Raw genomic sequence first — 23613 nt, 5'->3', positions numbered from 1 at the left:
TCGAATCACTTGCTTTGGGGAAACCTCTCATGTCCTGAAGACACTCAGGCAGCTTCATGGGGAGGTCTAAACTGAGGCCTCCAGGCAACACCAGCGCTTGCTGAGCAGATGGACGGGCTGCCTTGGAAGCAAACCCTTCCACCTCGGTCAAGCCTTCAGATGACTGCAGCCTTGGCCACCTGTCTGTAACCTCATGAAAGATCCTGAACCAGAACTAGCTGAATATGGAGTTCCCATCGTGGTGCAGTGGAAAGAAATCCAACTAGGAACCATGAGGTTTCAGGTTCGATCCCTGGCTTCATTCAGTGGGTTAAGGATCTGGTGTTGCTGTGAGCTGTGGTGTAGGTTGCAGATGCGGCTTGGATCTGGTGTTGCTGTGGCTGGGGTGTAGGCCAGTGATTACAGCTCTGATTGGACCCCTAGCCTGGGAACCTCCATATGCCACAGGTGTGGCCCTGAAAAGACAAAAGGAAAAAAAAAACAGCAAAAAAAAAAACAGAACTAGCTGAATATGGATTTGTAAAACAATTATTATAGAACGTGCTGAGGTCTTCCCAAGCTTTCAGAGACTAGGTAAGAAATTACATTTCTGGGAGTCATTTTTCAAGGGAGGTGATAAAAGTTAAGCACAGAAATAGACTAACTGTACGAATTCGTAGACATCCTGGTATATTTTTCTTTTCGTTTTTTAATGTGGTAGAGTCTGAGTAACACAGAATTTATCGTGTTAACCATGTTTAAGTGTACATACAGTCCTGTGGCATGAGGTGACATTATCATATAAACGTTGTCACCAGCCATCTGTGGAACATCTTCTCCAACTGAAAGTCTGTCCCCATTAAACAACAGCTCCCCACTTCCCCTTCTTCCAGCCACTGGCAACCACCATTCTGTCTTTTTCTATGAACTTGACAACTCTGGGTACCTCATGAACGTGGGATCAGATAACATTTGTCCTTTTGTAACTGACTTATTTCACTTTGCATAATGTTGTCAAGGTTCATCTGGGTTTAGCAGGTGTCAGAACTCCCTTCCTTTTTAATGCTGAATAATACTCTGTTCTATGTATATATCACATTTGATTTATCCATTTATCTATTGATGGGCAGGTAGATTGCTTCCACTCTGGCTGTTGTAAATAATGTGTCTATCAACAACAGTGTACAAACATCTCTCTGAGTGCTTCGCAGAAGTGGGAATTGCTGAATTCCCATATGCCATGGGAACAAAAGAAAAAAAAATTAAAAGGGCGATTTTAGAAACACAGAGGTTGCAGGGTAGAAAAATGCAAAAGGAGGGAGAAGTAGCTTTCTCCCTCCATATGGTTATTTTTTTTTCTTTTTGCTTTTAGGGCCACACCTGCGGCATATGGACATTCCCAGGCTAGGGGTCAAGTAGGAGCTACAGCTGCCAGCCTACAGCACAGCCACAGCAACGCCAGATCCTATACCGCAGCTCATGGCAATGCTGGATCCTTTAAGCCACTGAATGAGGTCAGGGATCGAACCTGCATCCTCATGGATTCTAGTCAGATTCGTTTCTGCTGAGCCACCACAGGAACTCCACGAGTCCCATTTCTCAACATCTTTGCTAATACTTGTTCTTTCTTCCTTCCTTCGTCTACCTATCTATCCGTCTATCTATTGATCTGCTTTATAAGAGTCATTCTAATTTGTGTAAAGTGATATCCTAATGTGATTTTCATGTGCGTGTCCCTAAGTATCAGTGACGTTAAGCAGCTTTCCATGTACTTATAGGCCATTTCTCTATCTGCCTTGGAGAAGTGTCTATTCAAATCCTCTGCCATTTTTTTTGCCTTTTCTAGGGCCACTCCCATGGCATATGGAGGTTCCCAGGCTAGGGGTCTAATAGGAGCTGTAGTTGCCAGCCTACGCCAGAGCCACAGCAGCGCCATATCCAAACCACATCTGCGACCTACAACACAGCTTACAGCAATGCCAGATCCTTAACCCACTGAGCAAGGCCAGGGATCGAACCCGCCACCTCATGGTTCCTAGTCAGATTTGTTAACCACTGAGCCACGGTGGGAACTCCCTCTGCCCATTTTTTAATGGCGTGTCTTCTTTTATCTCACACATCCCACCCACAATTATGGAATTGGAACTGTAGCTTGGGTGTGGTATGGGCCATCAAAAGGTACTCACTTGGAAAGTTGAGAGAAGAGAGAAAGTTAGGTTTCATTTGCCTTGGAGAGGCAAATATTTTGCATATGAAATAAATACCAATCCTATGTGGAACCTGCTAAGAAAAATCTGTGAGCCACAATCCTCTGCCTTTTTTTTTTTTTCCCCCATGAAAGAAAGATGGGCAGATTTAATCAAGGCTCTCACTCCTCAATTTATGGGGTGAAATCAAGGGCTACAGAAAGTGAAGCTCGTATTCCTACTGCTTTCAACTAGGACATGGATGAGCTGTTCTGTGTAGTGCTGGCAGGTGTGTCCCCAGGCACTTTCATCCTGGCTAGGATATCATCACTCTCATTTCCATCATCATCACCACCTTCAGCATCGTTATCACTATCATCCTCACCGTCATCACCATCACCATCAGCATCACCATCGTTACCATCATCACCACCTTCAGCATCGTTATCACTGTCATCCTCACCGTCATCACCAACATCATCACCATCACCATCAGCATCACCATCATTACCATCATCACCACCTTCAGCATCGTTATCACTGTCATCCTCACCGTCATCACCAACATCATCACCATCAGCATCAGCATCACCATCATTATCATCATCACCACCTTCAGCATCGTTATCACTGTCATCATCACCGTCATCACCAACATCATCACCATCACCATCAGCATCACCATCATCACCACCTTCAGCATCGTTATCACTGTCATCATCACCGTCATCACCATCACCATCAGCATCACCATCATCACCATCATCACCACCTTCAGCATCGTTATCACTGTCATCATCACCGTCATCACCAACATCATCAGCATCACCATCATCCCACATCAGTCACCATCATCACGACCTCATCATCCCTGTCATCGTTACCATCCTAATACTAAATACCGTTTGGTTTACTCCTTCTTGCACAGGTGGCTCTTCTTCCTCTCCTTCCTTCTCCTCTTGGTTAGTTTCATCTCTATTTTTTGCTCTTGGTTTTTCCTCTGAGTCCTCCGGTTCGGGATCAAAGTTGAAAGTAAAGAAGTTATAGGCTTCCTCGGCAGAAGGGAAGCCAGGCGGAACCTGCAGAGAAGAGCGAGCAATAGAATTGCGGATTATCTAAGCTAAGCTCTGCACAGTTTGCGGATAGCTGGCTGGATGCTAATGGTGTTGGGCACAGTCCAGGCTTCCTAAGTGTTTTACCTTTGTTGAAGGTTATGAACTTCAACAGGTGCAACAGGCCTCCTTGATTAAGTAACTTTAATGAGTCGCTTTATTTTTTTTTATAAATCAGATATTATTTACCTTCCTAGAGGCACATACATGTATTAATTACATCAGTAAAAGCTTTAGAAAAATAGATTCAATTTGCTGCTGTTGTTGTTGTTGTTTTTAATAGCTGTACCCATGGCACATGGAAGTTCCTGGGCCAGGGGGATTGAGTCTGACCAGCAGTTGTGGCAACATCAGATCCTTAACCGAATGTGCAGGGCTGGGGATCGAACCTGCATTTCTGCAGGGACTGAAGCCACTGCAGTTGGATTCTTAGCCCCCTGCTCCACAGTGGGAACTCCTAGATTCAGTGTTCTATGGCCAATGCTGAGATACTTTTATTTATGAGCAATACAGTGTTTGCTAAATTTTTTAAAAACTCTCCTTTTTCTTGCTTTGCTTTGACTCTTCTTGAGTTAGTAGCCCCCTTCATCCCCATAATAAAAGCTGTGCAGGGACATCCCATTGTGGGTCAGCGGGTTAAGAACCTGATGAGTATCCATGAGGATGAGTGTTTGATTCCTGGCCTCGCTCAGTGGGTTAAGGATCAGGCGTTGCCACAAGCTGTGGCATAAACCACAGATGAGGCTCAGATCTGGCATTGCTGTGGCTGTGGTGTAGGTTGGCAGCTGCAGCTCCTATTCTACCCACAGCCTGGGAACCTCCATAGGCCGCAGGTGCGACTCTGAAAAAAAAAAAAAAAAAAAAAAAAAGCAAAGCTGTGCAACTTCACGGCTGAACAAGTCGTCTTACCATTACCATTTCTTCCCTTCCATGCATTTCCCTTTCCCAAATCAGACAGTGTTCTAATCTCTCCACTAGATTCTAAGACTTCAGAAGTAGGAATCATTTCTCTTGTTTTTTTTTTTCTTGCACCCTCCATGCAGTAGGAGCCAGCTTATGTACACAGTCATCTCTCATTGGATATTTTTGAAAAACACAAACAAGTCAACAAAATACACCATTTAAAGTATTCATGATTTAAAACAAGCATGATTTGAAGAGACAGGATTGGGAGTTCCCATTGTGGCACAGGAGAAATGAATCCCACTAGGACCCATGAGGTTGCAGGTTTGATCCCTGGCCTCAGTCAGTGGGTTAAGGATCTGGTGTTGCCGTGAACTGTGGTGTGAGTCGCAGACACGGCTCGGATGTGGCGTGGCTGTGGCTGTGGCTGTGGCCGGCAGGACAGCTCTGATTGGACCCCTAGCCTGGGAACCTCCATATGCTGTGGGTATGGTCCTAAAAAAACCCCAAATAAATCAATAAATAATGAGACAGGATATCTTACCGTGGGTTTAGACTTGATTTTTCGTACAGAATCGTGGAACTTGACTCTTGAATGACCTTGGGAGTCATCTTCGGGTTGAGCTCTTTGCATCTCTCCACCCGGCTGTATGAGCAGGAAAAAAAAAAACGTTCTGTGTTATTTCCACTTTGATGTTTCCATACCCTTGGAGATTTGTATTTGGCTTTGTTCTCTTATCACAAGTCTGCTGAGCATCATTTAAGAGAAATGCAAAGATAGTTAGCCCAGATTTGCGTGGATGAATTTGGATTTCTGACCCGTTTTGCCAGCTAGTTTCTCCCTTTCTCTCTGAGAGCCTCTAACACCAGCTACTACTTAAAGGTAGAGGGCTCACCATGTGCCAGGCACTGAAACACTGTAACATGTGTAAACTCATTGAATCTTCAAAACAATACTAAGAGTTAAGTCCTGATACTATCCCTACTTTTTATTTTTATTTTCTTTTTACAGAGGCACCTGCAGCACATGGAAGTTCCCAGGCTAGGGGTCAAATCGGAGCTGCAGCTGAGGCTTACGCCATAGCCACAGCAACACGGGATCCGAGCCCCATCTGCCACCCATGCCCCAGCTTGCGGCAGTGCTGGATCCTTAACCCACTGAAGGAGGCCGGGGATCAAACCCACATCCTCACGGATGTCGGGTTCTCAGTCTGCTGAGCCACGATGGGAACTCCCTCATATCCCTATTTTACTGAGGTGGAAAGTGAGGTCCAGAGAGTAAATAAGTTACACGTCCAAGGTCACATGGCTAGTGAATGAGATGGCCAGCATTTTAATGCTGGGCAGCAAAGGTCCAGCACCTGGGTTCCTCATGTGCTCTTTGCTCTATGGATATGAGCGGCCACTGGGTTGAGGTATATACCTGAACCCAGATGTGCTGGTGAGTGGGCTGTTCCACTGCGTGCTTGAGATCAGGTCTAAGGACAAGGCAGTTGATGTTTGCCTCAAATCCTCAGAGGGGCTCTTGGGCTAAGATATGGACTATGATAGACACGAAGGTCAAGGTCCTGCTCACAGGGAGAAATAAAAACCCTGTGAGCCAAGGGAGTATATTTCTACTTCTAAAACTTCCAACTCGATTCGGAATATCTTATTCATGACCAATGGATGAGGGAGAGCTGCCAGGATTTTGCAAAGTGACCATCAATCAAAAGGCACAGACAATGGAGTTCCCATCCTGACTCAGTGGTTAATGAAACCAACTAGTATCCATGAATGAACACGGGTTTGATCCCTGGCATCCATCAGTGGGTTAAGGATCCTGCATTGACGTGGCCGTGGTGTAGGCCGGCAGCTCTAGCTCCGATTCGACCCCTAGTCTGGGAACCTCCATGTGCTGCGGGTGAGGCCGTAAAAAGACCGGAAAAAAAAAAAAGAAAGAAAAAAAAGAAGGTGCAGACAAGGTCCAGACCCTCCTATATCACTTAGCTCCCTTGTGCAGATGCTGAGACTCATGCATCTACTGAAACACCCCAAATGCTTCAAGCTGATGGGATTTTAGGTAGTTTTTCTTTATGTTTGAATATCTTAGAATTGTGGCTCTTACAATTATGGCTCTTCTGGAAGAAAAGAAATTGGACCTGAAGAGAAAGAAATGTGTCTTCAGCAAAATGGAGTAGCAAAATTGTCATAAAGCTATTTCAGTGGACCAACCGAAGGGGCCTTCTACCAGAGACAACAACCCATGGGGCACGGCTGCAACTTGCCTTGTAATCATGTAATCTCTGGCTTGTTTGGGATGAATCTAGGCGCAGGTTTATAACATCTCATTGTAGGAAAAGAAAAGGCATATTCTAAGAAATCCATGGCTGTGTTCCAGAAAGATCCCTAAAGCTTGTACTTTATTTATTTGGCTGTGCCTGTGGCATGTGTAAGTTCCTGGGCCAAGGACCAAACCGGAGTCACAGCAGTGACAATGCCTTAACTCGCTGTGCCGTAAGGAAACTCCAAGCTTGTACTTTAAAAACAACTAAAACCATCATTGTCAAGAACAATAATAATTGGGAGCTCCCATTGTGGCTCAGTGGATTAAGAGCCCGACTGGTATCCATGAGGATGTGGGTTCAATCCCTGGCTTTGCTCAGTGGGTTAAGGATCTGCCATTGCTACAAGCTGTGGCGTAGGTTGCAGATGTGGCTTGGATCACAGGTTGCTGTGGTTGTGGCAAAGGCTGCAGCTCCGATTTGACCCCCAGCCTGAGAATTTCCCTTTGCCGCTGATGCAACCCCCCTCCCCCCTAGAAAAGAACAATAATAATTGGATTAGACTTGCAAACACTTCACTGAGCTATCTGTTCTTTTGTTCTTTCCATTCCTTCTTCTACCCTCTTTTATGCTGTCCTTTAGCTATATCTGCGATGACTTTTTTTTTTTTTTTTTTTAGGGTCACATCTCAGGCATGTGGAAGTTCCCAGGCTAGGAGCTGAATCAGAGCTGCAGCTGCTGGCCTACACCACAGCCACAGCAATGCCAAGTCCTTAACCCACTGAGTGAAGCCAGGGATCAAATCCGAGACCTCATAGATACTAGTTGGGTTCGTAACTGCTGAGCCACGATGGGAACTCCTGCGATATGTTTTTCCATTTTTCACTTGCTTCCTCTCTGCCTCATGGGTCTTTACTGTCATTTTTTTCCTCCAAGTGTATGACCTTCCTCATTCGGTCCCTGTCCCTCAGGAAACAAGGGCAAACCTTCAAAACTCACCACAGTAGAAATGCTTCCTAAATAGGTTTCCCCAGGTCTGGTCCCTTCCTCTACATGCATCTCCAGAGGACACACATTGAGATGCCTCACCAGCACCTCGGAGTCAAACCAGAATCACCCCAGTGCATTCAAACCATCTCCCGATCCCATTGTCAATAGTTTTCCATGACTTTAGAAAACTATCGGGGCTCCTTGGAGTACCATTCACGGCCCCCACTATCTGATTCTACCTTTTTTTTTTTCCATTTTGGCCACCCCACAGTGTGTGGGGGTTCCCAGGCCAGGGATCAGATCTGAGCTGCAGTTGCAACCTACCCCACGGCTGCAGCTGTGTCAATACCAGATCCTTAATCCACTGTGCCAGGCTGGGGATCAAACCTGAGACCAAACCTGTGTCCCAGTGTGGCAGAGATGCCGCTGATCTCTTTGCACCACAGCGGGAACGCCACCTGATTCTACTCTTAAATCTCCTTTTCTGTTTCTCAGCAAGATCCATGGATCCAGTGACTCATGAGACAGAATGGGAAATGCAATGGAGGGGGGATCAAATCCTGACTCTGCAAACATTCTCTGGGACCTGGGGATGGATTTGCAGTCTCTCTGAACCTCATGGATCAAACACGAATGAAAATAAAAGTATCCACTTGCAGGAGGGTTGAGATAGTTATGTGATAACATGGGAAAAGGCTTGGCAAAATGCCTGCTCTGGGTAATACTACTCCTAATAGTACTACTACTACTACTACTAATAGTACTAATAATAACAGTAGTTATTATTATTATCGCCCTCATCCATGGTATATGGAAGTTCCCTGGGCCAGGGATCGAATCCAAGTTGCAGCTGCTGTGGCAATACCGGATGCTTAACTCAGCGCTATGCTGAGCTGGGGATGGACAGTGCTGGATTCTTAATCTGTTCTGCCACAGCGGGAACTCCAGTAGCCACTATTATTATTATTATTTGCTTTTTAAGGCCACACCCTCCACATATGGAAGTTCCCAGGTTAGGGATCGAATTGGGGCTATAGTTGCTGGCCTATACCACAGCCACAGCAATGCCAGATCTGAGCCGTGTCTGCGACCTACACCGCAGCTCACGGCAACGCTGGATCCTTCACCCACCGAGCGAGGCCAGGGGTCCTCATGGATGCTAGTCGGATTCGTTTCCCCTGCACCAAAATGGGAACTCCACTATATTATTATTAATAGGCCTTTAACACGTCCTCTATGCAAAGCTCTGTTCTAGAACTTCTGCTGGAAATTTATATTCTGCTTCTCTGTCTTTGGTTATAAAGCAGGATGGCTCACTTCTCACCTCTGTGCCAAACTCTGTCTCCACTTCTGTCTCACCAGGACTTCGTAAGCGCCTGGGCCGAGGCGGGGGAATTTCTTGCAGCAACGCGCTTTCTGCTTTGGACTAAACAGTCAAACAGAAAATGAGAAAGATGCTATGCAAACCTCAGTCACCATCTTGGGAGGAAATAATCAGGAAAAAAAATACATGTTATACTTCTTTGATGATTTTGAAAAAAGATGTTAAATTCTCCTTAAGCATAATTTTCGACGTTAAATTGAATGGCCAGTGTTAAATGCTACAGTAACATTTAAAACATGAAAAACAAACTTAACAGTATTCAAATCCACCTAGTTTTGAACAAACAAAGCAAGCTAGACAAGGCAGCAAGCACTGCAGTCAGCACTGAACAGAATATTCCTGCGGGTTCTCTCACCCTGGCAGCTTGTAACTTCTCCCTCATGCGTTCTCTCATGGAAAATTCGGCAAAGCCTGTTCTGGAAGCTGAAGGAATTGGAGGTAAGCCTAGAAAAAGACAAGAAAATTACTTTAAAAGAACATTTTTTCCCCCCAAAGAGAAGATTAGATTAAAAATAGCAAGAGAATGTAACTTTCTTTTGCAAATTTAGAGTGTCACATAAGCAAACACCAGAGAGTGCAAACAACCGTCCTTTTGATGTCCTAAGTACATGCCTTGGTTTCTTTAAGGGGTACAGTGAGAACCCGGTCCTATCTGGACCGTCACACCAACTTAACTGAGAATAAAATAAATGATGCTTGACCGTTCAAGGCAGATACACTCACCAATTCCATCACCACTGGGAAATGGAAATTTGCTGATGTGAGAAATAGGCTCTTTGGGAGAATGGCTGGCTATTGATTTTGGGGTTCAACTTTCAACAGCGCTGATAACTAACATCAGAGAAACCTTGGCTACAGATCCAGGCTATAGCCTTGGGTGATACCGTATATAGACATGACAACATATATTTGGCACCTATTATTAAACCTATACATAAATATCATGAAACATTGTTCAGCTATGATGTGCTGCTCTCTGTAAAAGTGTATTGAATGCATTTTTTTTTTTAGGGCCACACCCACAGCATATGGAAGTTACGGGGCTAGGGGTTGAATGAAGTCGCAGCTGCCAGCCTACACCACAGCCACAGCAATGCCAGGTCCGAGCTACATCTGCAACCTACACCACAGCTCATGGCAATGCCGGATCCCTAACCCACTGAGCGATGCCAGGGATCGAACCCTCGTCCTCATGAATATGAGTCAGGTTCTTAACCCGCTGAACCACAACAGGCACTCCTGAAAGCGTTTTCTCATCAATCTTACCCCGGCCCTGCTGGGAGCACACAGGTGTGGCCATCCCATCAGCAGGCAACTTGAAGATGAAGACTCTGAGGCCGTCGGGAGTAAGTGCATTAAAATCTCACACTTGGAGGCGGGATGCTTGAGATCTGGGCCCACTGCTATTGTTCCCAAGCTCTCTACACCATTATGAAAGAGGTGGAAAGAAACCACAGTGTTTGGGGAACAGAATGTTACCATGTGTGGAGCAGAGGGGCTCCACTGGGTCGAAGCAGAAGACAAGATGGCAGGAGTCTGAGGTCAGGTTATGGGGAGCCTCTGATGCCACATTAGGGAGTCTGGAATATATGCTCCACGTGGTGGGGAATGTCTCAAAGAATGGGAAGAGAGGTGGAAGTCAAGTCACTAACAATTTCTGAAGCTACACCTGGGGCTGCAGGTACAGGATGGCTGGAGGTAGAGACCAGGGACCCTGGCTGAGATGTCCTGGTGGGATAATAAGCTGGGGGAGTCAGTGGGAGTAACTGTGAAGAAGCCACATGAAGGACAATAAAATTGTTCCCAGTGATGAGAGGGAAGTGGGCACTGGTTCTCACAGTGGCAGCAGCCTCCTCTGGGCACTTGGTGGATGGGCCCCAGCCCCCCTGGAGGTGAAGCTGCCATCTGGGTGATTTCAAGACACACTCAAGGGAGCTCCTGTTGTGGATCAGTGGGTTATGAACCTAGTATCCATGAGGATGTGGGTTCAATCCCTGGCCTGGCTCAGGGGGTTAAGGATCCCTCATTGCTGTGGCTGTGGTGTCGGCTGGCAGCTGCAGCTCTGATTCGACCCCTAGCCCAAGAACATCTGTATGCTGCAGCTGTGGCCTAAAAAACAAACAGAAAGGACACACTCAAGAAGGAGGATATCCCTGGTTTAGAGCAAGAAAGAGAAGATGAAGGTTTCTGCTGTCTTGATGGAGGTGAGTTTGGGGCTCCTGAGAAAGGGAAAGAGGAGGGAAGCCAGACTGGAAGATACTGGAGTGGACTGGTGGGCAGCTGAGACGAGTCTGAGGTTGTGGCAGGAGACAGAAAGGTGTGCGTGTCCTGCACACTGGGCTCTGGGAAGGGGTCCGGGCCCGACATAATGACTTAGCAAGGGTTTCTACTGTGGCAGTGCTGACCTTTTGAGAAAGCCTTTCCCGAGGAAGAGGGTGCAGAAAGAGGAGCCTTCTGATCCTGAAGCCATTGGCCTATGAAGGGAGGAAGTGAAAGAAAAAGAGAAGACGAGATGTTTTATTAGCAGGTGGAAGGGACAGAGAGAAGTGAAGGGATGCTGGGTAGAGGCCGTTGTCCGCCACGACCGTGCTGGCCCCTCTATAAGCATCTACTTGCGCAGAAAGAGAGCGATCCTGGGCTTCTGGGCCTATTTCTGTAGCTGGGCTGGGCTTCCTTCCTTTCGTGGGATAGAGAAATGTAAACATTCTATTTATCGGGTGCCACCCATGCACCCTATTCAATGTCTGTATGAAGGCATGAAATAATCACAGCGGTTTTGCGTGCATGGGTTGAAACTCAAGTTCTTTAGAAGAATCTCCATCAGCTGATGAAAAGGCCTTTGACATTCTTTTTCAACTGAGTTAAAAAAAAAATCAGGTCATTATTTCCCATTTTATTTATTTATTGTTGTCTTTTTAGGGCCGCACCCAGGGCATATGGAGATTCCCAGGCTAGGGGTTAAATTGGAGCCATAGCTGCCATCCTACACCACAGCCATAGCAACACGGGATCCAAAACGCATCTGTGACCTACACCACAGCTCACGGCAACGCCGGATCCTTAACCCACTGAGCACGGCCAGGGATCAAAACTGAGTCCTCATGGATGCTAGTCGGGTTCGTTAATTGCCGAGCCACGACAGAAACTCCTATTTCTCATTTTAAAGATCAAGTCCGGAGTTCCCGCCGTGGCGCAGTGGTTAACGAATCCAACTAGGAACCATGAGGTTGCAGGTTCGGTCCCTGCCCTTGCTCAGTGGGTTAACGATCCGGCGTTGCCGTGAGCTGTGGTGTAGGTTGCAGACGCGGCTCGGATCCCACGTTGCTGTGGCTCTGGCGTAGGCCGGTGGTTACAGCTCCGATTCAACCCCTAGCCTGGGAACCTCCGTATGCCGCGGGAGTGGCCCAAAAAAATAGCAAAAAGACAAAAAAAAAAAAAAAGATCAAGTCCCTATGGCTGCTCATATGTCTGGTTATCCCCATACCAGAGCCCCAAGAATTTTTCTGTATCACACTTGTGACATTTTGAATTTATACATGTATGTGATTATTTGATTAATACCTGTTTCCTCTTCCAGGTTCCATGGTCCCCAGCCACACAGGCCAGGCCCAGGTGGTGTCCCTAAGTGTGTGTGGACCCCCTGGATGCATAAAGAAGGGTTTCTAGAACCAGACCCCCTGGGCTTGCCTTTGCTGCTCTCGGGCTGGCCACCTTCCTTGCTTCTGCCCCCAGAGAGAGGCCCATCTCTCATAGTTCACAAGCAATGCCTTTTAACATAAAAAACATCTTTTTATTTACACCTCCTGCCTTAAAAAAAAAAAAAAAAAAAGATCCAGTTTTCCACATTGACCTAAAACAGCTATTACCTACATGGAATTTATTAGAATAATTTTATGAATTATTCTTTAAGAGAGAGACAAGATATATTATTTAAAGTCTATCTCTTCTGAATAAAGAAACTGAAGGGGCTTCTTTAGCATTAGTTTAAAAAACCTTGAAAAATTTCAAAGCGATGAAAGGTAGTTCCTGGAGTTCCCATTGTGGCTCAGCACTAAGGAACCATTCTAGCATCTATGAGGACTCAGGTTTGATCCCTGGCCTTGCTCAGTGGGTTAAGGATCAGGTGTTGCTACAAGCTGCAGTGCAGGTTGCATATGCGGCTTGGATCTGGCGTGGCTGTGGCTGTGGCGTAGGCCTGCCGCTGAGGCTCCAAGTGGACCGCTGGCCCAGGAGCTTCCACATGCCGCAGGTGTGGCCGTAAAAAGAAAAAAGAAAAAAAAAGACTCCAAAAAAAGACTCCAAAAAACCTTCTGTGTCAGTGAATGGCATTTGGAGGTATAAAAATTCCCAAATCTGATCTGTGCAACTAGGTGGAAAGATGTTATTTTCCCAGCTAGCATGTGACTGCCCTTGTATAGGCAAGGACCCTGTTGGTGACTTTTGTGCCTTGGCACCATGCAGCACAAAATCAGTGAAAGAAAGCACATGGAGGAAAAATAAATTCAAGCAAGAAAAAAACAAAACAAAACAAAACAGCAAAAGCCCATGAAGGCATCATGAGGGGGTGAGGGGTATTATAAAGAAGTATTTCAAACAAAATAAATATAATCCTCATTTGGATGACGTCCAATCATGACAACTATGGGTTGTTTTTGTTTTTGTTTTTTTCAAGTAGAGTTACTACCGTAATAACCACGGAAAACCAAGCGCAGTAATTCACTTCCTTTGACATAATAACGAATAATAGGGATTAGGTGCTTTCATTTTAATGTTGGTAGGATATGGCAAACTGTTTCCTCAAACAGTTAGAAATACTAAGACCTGGAGTTCCCGTAGTGGCGCAGTGGTTAACGAATCCGACTAGGAACCATGAGGGTGCGGGTTCGGTCCCTGCCCTTGCTCAGTGGGTTAACGATCCGGCGTTGCCGTGAGCTGTGGTGTAGGTTGCAGACGCGGCTCGGATCCCACGTTGCTGTGGCTCTGGCGTAGGCCGGTGGCTACAGCTCCGATTCAACCCCTAGCCTGGGAACCTCCATATGCCATGGGAGCGGCCCAAGAAATAGCAAAAAGATTAAAAAAAAAAAAAAAGAAATACTAAGACCACTGTCATAACAAGTTAAGACATTTCCCCCCCTTTCTGTCCGTTTCGCCGCTGCATTACTAATCCGCTGTGTGGTCCCCAACTGGCTCTCTTATAAGGCCCTGCCCTGGGGACCAGAAGCGCTGTGCCAGATGTGCGAAAGGGTGCGATTTCACAATTACTGAAGAGGCTCAGTGACACAGCGAAGGAAACCTGGCCCAAATAAAGTCCCCATGGCACCTCCTATCATGCGTGCGAGGAAGATCATTTTTTTAAATTAATAAAGATTTGATTCGAGGGCAGGCCAGAACTTACAGATAATGAGAGAATTTCAAGACATTCCATTAAAAATATATCACATGTGGGGCATAGAGCCAGCCAGCTGGGCGTCTTCACAAAATTGTCCGGGTGACCTCGGGCACTCACGTGGGTAGGAGGGCCCTGAAGCATTCATTGCAAAGGTCTCCTCTGCCCACACGGGCCACAGCAGCCACTTTCCAAAGGAGGTCATATATCTTTTTTTTTGTTTTTATATGTAGTGTCACATATTTTGATTCCATTTATTGGTTTTGTTTTGTTTTGGCCTCCCCAAGGCATATGGAGTTCCTGGGCCAGCGATCTGCAGCTCCAGTTCTGAGCTGCCGTTGTGACCTAAGCCTCGGCTGCAGCGACCCTGACAGTTCTGCTGTAGCACTGCCATGGTGCCTTCCATGGGCAACTGTAACCCAGTAGCTTTAAAGGCCAATCAGAGGTAAGATTTGCGGGAGCAGAATGAGACTGAGGTGCAGCAATTAAGGACACAGGTTCCCGAGGGCTGTGGACTAGAGTCTCAGCTCTGGCTCCACAGCTTCTAGTCGCTGGTTCTCTCTGAACCTGTTTCCTAAAACAATGGCCCATGATAAGAGGATCATTCTGAGAAGTAAATAATGACATGCATGCGAAGACCTCAGCACAGTGCCTGCCATGTCGCAATGCTCCCAAGAGGTAATTCTTTTTGTTAGTTATTTAGCTGGGAGAGGAATTCTGGGAGGTGACAAGGCATGTGCCAGAGCCTCTGCAGGGTGCTTCCTGTGGGTCACCTGATTTCATTGTCATAGCAGCTGCCGGAAGTCAAGGCTGTCAGGATCCTCGGTTTATAAATGAGGCTCCTGTGGCTGAGGGAGGTTAGGCTGTTGCGCAAGGTCCTACGACTGAAAGCAGTGACCAGGAGTAGTGAGTCTGATTCCAGTTTCTGTGGATTTCAAGGAATGCTTGCTGACTTGAAATGTTTATTTCTCTTAATATCTTGGGTAACACAATGGAACGTGAGAAAAGAGAACGAGGAATCCTTTTTTTTTTTTTTTTTCTTTTTAGGGCCGCACTTGCAGCATACAGAAATTCCCAGGCTAGGGGCCCAATTGGAGCTACAGCCACAGCCACAGCAACGCGGGATCCGAGCTGTGTCTGCAACCTACACTGCAGCCCATGGCAACACAGGATCCTTAACCCACTGAGAGAGGCCAGGGATTGAACCCAAGTCCTCCTGGATACTAGTCGGGTTCATTACCACTGCGCCATGACGAGAGCTCCAAGAATGGGGAATCTTGACGTTCGTCTTATCAGAAAGCTTGCTGCCTGGTTCAGAACATGGTATTAAGCTCTCAGAGTTCAAGGTTGTCAGATTGAGCATCTGTTTGTCTGTTTTCTTTCCTTCCTCCCCCTTTCTTTCTTCCTTTCTTTCTTCCTCCCTTCTTTCACTCCTTTCTGCTTTCCATCCCTCTTTTCCCCACCCCTCTATCTTTCTGGGGGACAGGAGGATAACTTAGGTAAACCTATACATGCTCAGGGAAGAAAAATACAGTGAAATCATACGAGCTGAAAAATCTCCGCAGCTTTCCTAGTGTGACCTGGAGTCTGGTACCTGCCATCCGCCTCTACACGGATGGAATCATGAGCCGCGGCAGCTGCCGACCCGCAGCAGCCCCCGCGTGGAGCTCAGGGTGGAGACCAGGAGTGAGGCGCTCTGTGCTCTGGGAAAATGGACAGAACAGGTCTTCAGAGAGTCAGATATTTTTAGGAGAAATTTTATGAGCCCAATTCTTGTGTCTCCTCAGATCTAGGAAAACACTAAAATCCTGCAAAGATGACCCATGCCTGTGACGAGCAGGTCATGCATTTTTTTTTAAGTTGACATTAGCATAAACTTTCTTCTTTGGGCTAGAGAAAACACCAAATCTGAGCTTTTACCCAGAAAAATGTGGGTAGAGTGTTTATAAATGGGACAGGAGTGACAGCCTCTTGAACCATTTACACAAAGTATTAGTCCTGGCCCAGGTTGGGCGGGGGTGCCAGGATGGTTCCACATATGAAGGTCAATCAAGGTAACACACCTCATTTACAGAACGAAGGACAAAAGCCACACGATCATCTCAACGGATGAAAAAATATTTGATGACATTCGACATCTTTGTATGATAAAAACATTCAACAAACTAGGAACAGAAGGAAATTACTTCAACATGGTAAAGGCCGTTTATGAAAAGCCCACAACTAGCAATAGACTCGGTGGTGAAAAACTGAAAGCATCTCCTCTAAGATCAGGAACAAAGCGAGGATGCCTCCCTGCTTCTATTAACAGAGACTGCACTCTAAGAGCAATTAGGCCAGGGTTCCAGACTGAATGCTCCTGTCCTGCCCAAATTCTAATGCTGAAGCTTAAGCTCCGGTGTGATTTGGAGACGGGGCCTTTGGGAGGTCATTAGGTCATGTAGGTGGAACTTTCAGGAATGGGGTTAATGTCCTTATGAAAAAGGCCCCAGAGAGCTCCCCTGCCTCTTCTGTTATGCAAGAATACAGCAAGAAGATGGCCTTTTAGGGAAAAAAAAAAAAAAAGGCAGGCCCTTCTTACCAGACACCAGATGTGCTGGTACCTTTATCTTGGACTTTCCAGGCTCTAGAACTGTGAGAAATGCATTTCTGCTGTTTATAAGCTGATCAGTCTAAAGCGTTTTATATTAACAGGGCAAACAGACTAAGTCAGGAAGAAAAAGTTAGAAAAGGCATCTATATTGGAAAGGAAGAAGTAAAATACTCTCTGTTTGCAGATTACATGGTTTTACACAGAGAAAATCCTCAAGAGTACACACACACATGCACATAGAAACTACTGAAACTAATTGGTGCCCATCCTCCCTAAACTCTTTCAAAAGGTTGAAGAAGAAGGAATACTCCCAAAGACATTCTATGTGTCACCATCACCCTAATTCCAAAACCAGACAGAGATACCACCAAAAAAGAAAACTATCGCCCAATATCATTGATGAATATAGATGCAAAAATTCTCAACAAAATCTTAGCCAACCGAATCCAACAACATACCAAAAAAATTATACACCATGACCAGGTTGGGTTCATCCCAGGTTCACAAGGATGGTTCAACATACGCAAATCAATCAGCATCATACACCACATTAACAAAAAAAAAGTCAAAAATCATATGATCATCTCAATAGACGCAGAAAAAGCATTTGACTAAGTCCAACATCCATTCATGATCAAGACCCTCACCAAAGTGGGTATAGAGGGAACATTCCTGAATATAATCAAAGCCTTTTATGATAAACCCACAGCAAATATAATCCTCAATGGGGAAAAACTGAAAGCCTTCTCACTCAAATCTGGAACAAGACAGGGATGCCCACTCTCACCACTGCTCTTCAACATAGTTTTGGAAGTCCTAGCCACAGCAATTAGACAAACACAAGAAATAAAAGGCATCCATATAGGAAAAGAAGAGATAAAACTGTCACTGTATGCAGATGACATGATACTATACATAGAAAACCCTAAGGACTCAACCCCAAAACTACTTGAACTGATTAGTAAATTCAGCAAAGTAGCAGGATATAAGATGAACATTCAGAAGTCAGCTGCATTTCTGTATACCAGCAATGAAATATTAGAAAAGGAATACAAAAATATAATACCTTTTAAAATTGCACCTCACAAAATCAAATACCTCAGAATACACCTGACCAAGGAGGTAAAGGACCTATATGCCGAGAACTATAAAACTTTAATCAAAGAAATCAAAGAAGATGTAAAGAAATGGAAAGATATTCCATGTTCCTGGATTGGGAAAATCAATATTGTAAAAATGGCCCTACTACCCAAAGCAATCTACAGATTCAATGCAATCCCTATCAAATTACCCAGGACATTTTTCACAGAACTAGAACAAACAATCCAAACATTTATATGGAACCACAAAAGACCCAGAATCGCCAAAGCAATCCTGAGAAACAAAAACCAAGCAGGAGGCATAACTCTCCCAGACTTCAAGAAATACTACAAAGCCACAGTCATCAAAACAGTGTGGTACTGGCATCAAAACAGACAGACAGACCAATGGAACAGAACAGAGAATCCGGAAATAAACCCTGACACCTATGGTCAATTCATCTTTGACAAGGGAGGCAAGAACATCAAATGGGAAAAAGAAAGTCTATTCAGCAAGCATTGCTGGGAAACCTGGACAGCTGCATGCAAAGCAATGAAACTAGAACACACCCTCACACCATGCACACAAATAAACTCCAAATGGCTGAAAGACTTAAATATACGACAGGATACCATCAAACTCCTAGAAGAAAACATAGGCAAAACACTCTCTGACATCAACATCATGAATATTTTCTCTGGTCAGTCTCCCAAAGCAATAGAAATTAGAGCAAAAATAAACCCATGGGACCTCATCAAACTGAAAAGCTTTTGCACAGCAAAGGAAACCAAAAAGAAAACAAAAAGACAACTTACAGAATGGGAGAAAACAGTTTCAAATGATGCAACTGACAAGGGCTTAATCTCTAGAATATATAAACAACTTATACAACCCAACAGCAAAAAAACCAATCAATCAATGGAAAAATGGGCAAAAGACCTGAATAGACATTTCTCCAAAGAAGATATACACATGGCCAACAAGCACATGAAAAAATGCTCAACATCGCTGGTTATAAGAGAAATGCAAATCAAAACTACCATGAGATATCACCTCACACCAGTCAGAATGGCCATCATTAATAAATCCACAAATAACAAGTGCTGGAGGGGCTGTGGAGAAAAGGGAACCCTCTTGCACTGTTGGTGGGAATGTAAACTGGTACAGCCACTATGGAGAACAGTTTGGAGATACCTTAGAAATCTATACATAGACCTTCCATATGACCCCGCAATCCCACTCTTGGGCATCTATCCAGACAAAACTCTACTTAAAAGAGACACGTGCACCCGCATGTTCATTGCAGCACTATTCACAATAGCCAAGACATGGAAACAACCCAAATGTCCATCGACAGAGGGTTGGATTCGGAAGATGTGGTATATATACACAATGGAATACTACTCAGCCATCAAAAAGAATGACATAATGCCATTTGTAGCAACATGGATGGAGCTAGAGAATCTCATACTGAGTGAAATGAGCCAGAAAGACAAAGACAAATACCATATGATATCACTCATAACTGGAATCTAATATCCAGCACAAATGAACATCTCCTCAGAAAAGAAAATCATGGACGTGGAAAAGAGACTTGTGGCTGCCTGATGGGAGGGGGAGGGAGTGGGAGGGATCAGGAGCTTGGGCTTATCAGACACAACTTAGAATAGATTTACAAGGAGATCCTGCTGAATAGCATTGAGAACTTTGTCTAGATACTCATGTTGCAACAGAAGAAAGGCTGGGGGAAAAATGTAATTGTAATGTATACATGTAAGGATAACCTGACCCCCTTGCTGTACAGTAGGAAAATAAAAAAAAATTATAAAAAAGAAACTATTGAAACTAATAAGCAAATAATATATTCATTTAATATATTATTACCTAGAATAGATAAAGAACTCCTACAACTCAACGCCAACAAATACTTTCATTAGAAAATGGGCAAAGGATAGGCATTTCTCCAAGTATGATACACAAATGGTCAACAAAGATATGAAAAGATGCTCAACATCACTACTCATTAGAGAAACGCAAAGCAAAACCACAAGGAGACATCATCTCACATCCATTAGGGTGGCTACTAGTTAAAAAAAACCAAACAAATAGAAAATAACCAGTATGTTGATGAGGATGTGGAAGACACTGGAACCTTTGTGCATTGCTGGTGGGAGTGTAAAATTTTGGTGCACCCGTTATGGAAAACAGTATGATGATTCCTCAAACAATTAAAAATAGAAATACCGCAGGAACCAGCCATCTCACTTCTTGGTATATTTCCAAAAGAATTAAAAGCAGGATCTTGCAGAGGTATTTTTCACGTTCAAATTGAAAGCAGCATTATTAGCAATTGCCAAGAGGTAGAAGTAACCCCGATGTTCACAAAGGGCAGATGGATAAGCAATGCCGTATATACATGGAATATTATTCAGCCTTGAAAAGGAAGGCTCTTGTCACATGCTACACATGGCTGCACCTCGAAGACATCATACTAAGTGAAATCATACAGTCACAAACACAAATACTCTAAGATTCTACTTAGATGAGGCATCTAAAGCAGTCAATTCATCGAAACAGAAAGCAGAATGATGGTTACCAGGGGTTGGGGGGAGGGAAGGCAGAGTTATTATTTAATAGGGATAATGTTTCAATATTACAAGATGTAGCAGTTCTGGAGATCTATGGCCAAGGATGTGACTATAGTTAGCTCTACTGAACTGTACACTTAAAAATGGTTATGGTGGGGAAATTTATGGGTTTTTTTTCTTTCTTTCTTTTTTTTTTTTGTTGTTGTTGTTGTTTCTTGGGCCGCACCCATGGCATATGGAGGTTCCCAGGCCAGGGGTCGAATCGGAGCTGTAGCCACCGGCCTACGCCAGAGCCACAGCAACGCGGGATCAGAGCCGCGTCTGCAACCTACACCACAGCTCACTGCAACGCCGGGTCGTTAACCCACTGAGCAAGGGCAGGGATCGAACCCGCCACCTCATGGTTCCTAGTCGGATTCGTTAACCACTGTGCCACAACGGGAACTCCTGTTTTTTTTTTCTTTTAACAATTAAAAATATTCTGGTAAATGGAGTTCTCTTTTGGTGCAGCAGGTTAAGAAAATGGCTTTGTCACTACATTGGCTGCTGTGGAGTGGGTTTGACCCCTGGCTTGGGAACTTCCACATGCCATAGGTGTCCCCCCCCCCCAGTATTCTGGCAAAGACCAAGAAAAAAGTGGCCAAATCATGTTAATCCTTGGATAGGATAAGCTTCACTAGATTTTCTCTATTTCTGCGTATGCTTGCATTTTCATAATGAAAAAGAGTGGCCCCCAAAGGGTATTACATTTAGGATTTTAATGACTTGGCAGTTGCCTTGGTGACATCTGATTTATGTTGAGCATATTAAAAGCTATTTTCATAACTGTACACATAAAGCCTTAATAGATGGGCTAAAGAGTTTTTGGTAGAGGAAATAAGATTATGTTTCCAGTTTCACTGGAGAAAAAATAATAAAGGGTGGTGGAGGAGAAAATGTGCTTGGGTGATGAGAAGTCCTTTTGCTAAAGAGCAGCCAGTCTGCTTGAACTTACCATAGAACCATGCGCCCCCATCTGTGTTCTTACTGCCCAGGGCATGGGTGTGGGGGAAATACCCTTGTCCCTTGGCCGGTCCAGCATCACCTCTTCAATCAACTGATTCTCCCACAAGGCCATGGAACCTGAGAAGGCTGGGCTTTGTCTGAAGCCTTGGCTGTTATGGCCGGTCAGGGTCGTCCGAATGTGGACCGAGTATTGCTCTAGGCACTGGGGTTAGGGTTTGAGAGGGAATGGAGAAGACAGAGCCCTGTTCTCAGGGAGCTTCTGTCCTAGAGGAGCAGTCCCCTGCAGGAAGCCAGGAGGTGGGCACTGTTCTAAAGGAAAACAGAACCAGGAAAGGGAGATGACAAGGGAGGGCGGGGGAGCTATTTCAGCTGGAAGGTCAGCAGAGACCTCTGCAGCCTCCATCTCCCTGGGATCTCTCTATCAAGTTGGCATCTCAAACCTTGCGTGACCTTTCCTGATTTTGCTCCCCAATCTCTTCCTTCTGCTGCCTTTCCCCTTGCTCCACAGTGACTCCACTCCCCCAGTTGCTCAAGTCAGAGAGCCTGGAGTCATCCTTCCAACATCCACAGCCCCTGCTTGGCCCAGCAGGAAACCCTGTCGGTTCTACCTTCCGGATTCCCAGATCCCAGCCCTTCTTTTCATCCCTTCCACCCCCACCCTGGACCGGTCCCCACCACCTCCACCTGGACTTCGGCTGTTGCCTTCTACCTTGTCTGGGGGCTTCTGTCCCTGTTCTTTCCAGCATTGACTCTGAGCACAGCAGCCTTCAGTCTTAAGACCGACCAGCTCCTTATCTGCTCAGCCCTGCCCTGGCTCTCATCTCACTTGGATTGAAAGCCAAAGGATCCGTGCGTTTGGTACAACTGCCTCCCTCCCTTCTGACCTTATTTTCTTCTTCTTCTTCTTCCTCTTGCTCACTCTGTCAGCCACTCCGGCCTCCTTGCTGTTCCTTCAACAGACCAAGCACCCTCTTGCTTGAAAGCCACCTTGCTCGAGGGTCTCTCCTGTCCTTCAGGCCTCTATGCAAACATCATCTTACTGGAAAGATGACCTTCCCCCGATGATCTTTCAAAGCTAGCAACCCCTCCTCTCACCTCCACCGTGGTCCTTCCCAGACAATTTTTTTTTTTTTTTGGTCTTTCTAGGGCTGCACTTGCGGCACATGGAGGTTCCCAGGCTAGGGGTTGAATTGGAGCTACAGCTGCCAGCCTATGCCACAGCCAGAGGAATGCAGGATCCAAGGGCTGTGACCTACACCACAGCTCACTGCAACGCCAGATCCTTAACCCACTGAGCAAGGCCAGGAATCGAACCCCCATCCTTGGGGATACTAGTCGGCTTTGTTACCACTGAGCTGCCATAGGAACTCCCAGATGTCTAGAGAATTCTTTATCTTTCTCTGTAGCACTTCTCACCACTGGCCATACTGTGTACTTATCGTTTTATTTTTTCATTTGTCTTCTCTTGTCCCCTCTCATCCTCTAACTGGAAAATAAATTGTGGGGGTGATCCTGTTGTGCCACAGGGGGGGACTGCCCCATCCTTTTTGGATTTGATCTCCACCATCGCCCCCATGGCGACAGTGAAGAGTACTTCCCTCATTCGGGGAAGAAGGCAAGAACTCACTTTTCATTATGCCACAGAACCTGACACAATCGTTTGACATTTTTCCCCCTTTGCTTTTAAAGTAACTACCTAAATTTTCCATAGCGGTGCTATAGGCTGAAATAAGTCCCCACCAAATTCATATATTGAAGCCCTAAGCCTCAATGTGACTATTTTTGGAGCAGAGCCTATAAGGAGGTGATGAAGGTTAAGTGAGGTCGTAGGGTGGGGCCCTAATATGATAGGATTAGTGTCCTTTTAGGAAGAGAGGCCGGAGGGAGCCCACAGGGAGATGGCAGCCACCTGCAAGTCAGGAAGAGGTTTCACTGGAAACTGACCACACGGGCACTGTGATCTTAGACTTCCAGCCTCCAGAATTGTGAGAAAACAAATGTCTGTTGTTAGAGGCACTCAGTCTATGGCATCCTTTGTTAGGACAACCTGAGCCCATGAAGACATAGTGTCATCTCCAGTAATGAATAATTTTGCCCATTTAGAAAAGGACACAACCCTATGGAATAAGCTTGGTTCTGCTTT

The 23613-nt window shown here is 45.3% G+C and overlaps 1 protein-coding gene across 4 annotated transcripts in view; it reads right to left on the bottom strand.

Annotated features, from left to right (window-relative positions):
• Nucleotides 1-23613, bottom strand: part of CC2D2A (coiled-coil and C2 domain containing 2A) — a 120346-nt gene that overhangs the window by 85310 nt on the left and 11423 nt on the right. For all 4 annotated transcript variants that reach the window (XM_047797982.1, XM_047797981.1, XM_047797979.1 and 1 more), the window contains 4 exons: nucleotides 9174-9262; nucleotides 8759-8860; nucleotides 4725-4826; nucleotides 3068-3244 (listed from right to left, as the gene is read on the bottom strand). In XM_047797982.1, coding sequence (XP_047653938.1) covers nucleotides 3068-3244; nucleotides 4725-4826; nucleotides 8759-8860; nucleotides 9174-9262 — 470 coding nt within the window. The remainder of the gene's footprint in view (nucleotides 1-3067; nucleotides 3245-4724; nucleotides 4827-8758; nucleotides 8861-9173; nucleotides 9263-23613) is intronic.

Source organism: Phacochoerus africanus, chromosome 10 (genome assembly GCF_016906955.1).
Source record: "Phacochoerus africanus isolate WHEZ1 chromosome 10, ROS_Pafr_v1, whole genome shotgun sequence".
NCBI classification, from domain to species: domain Eukaryota; kingdom Metazoa; phylum Chordata; class Mammalia; order Artiodactyla; family Suidae; genus Phacochoerus; species Phacochoerus africanus.
Note: the sequence above shows the minus strand (reverse complement) of the source record. Positions and strands in the feature narration are given on the sequence as shown.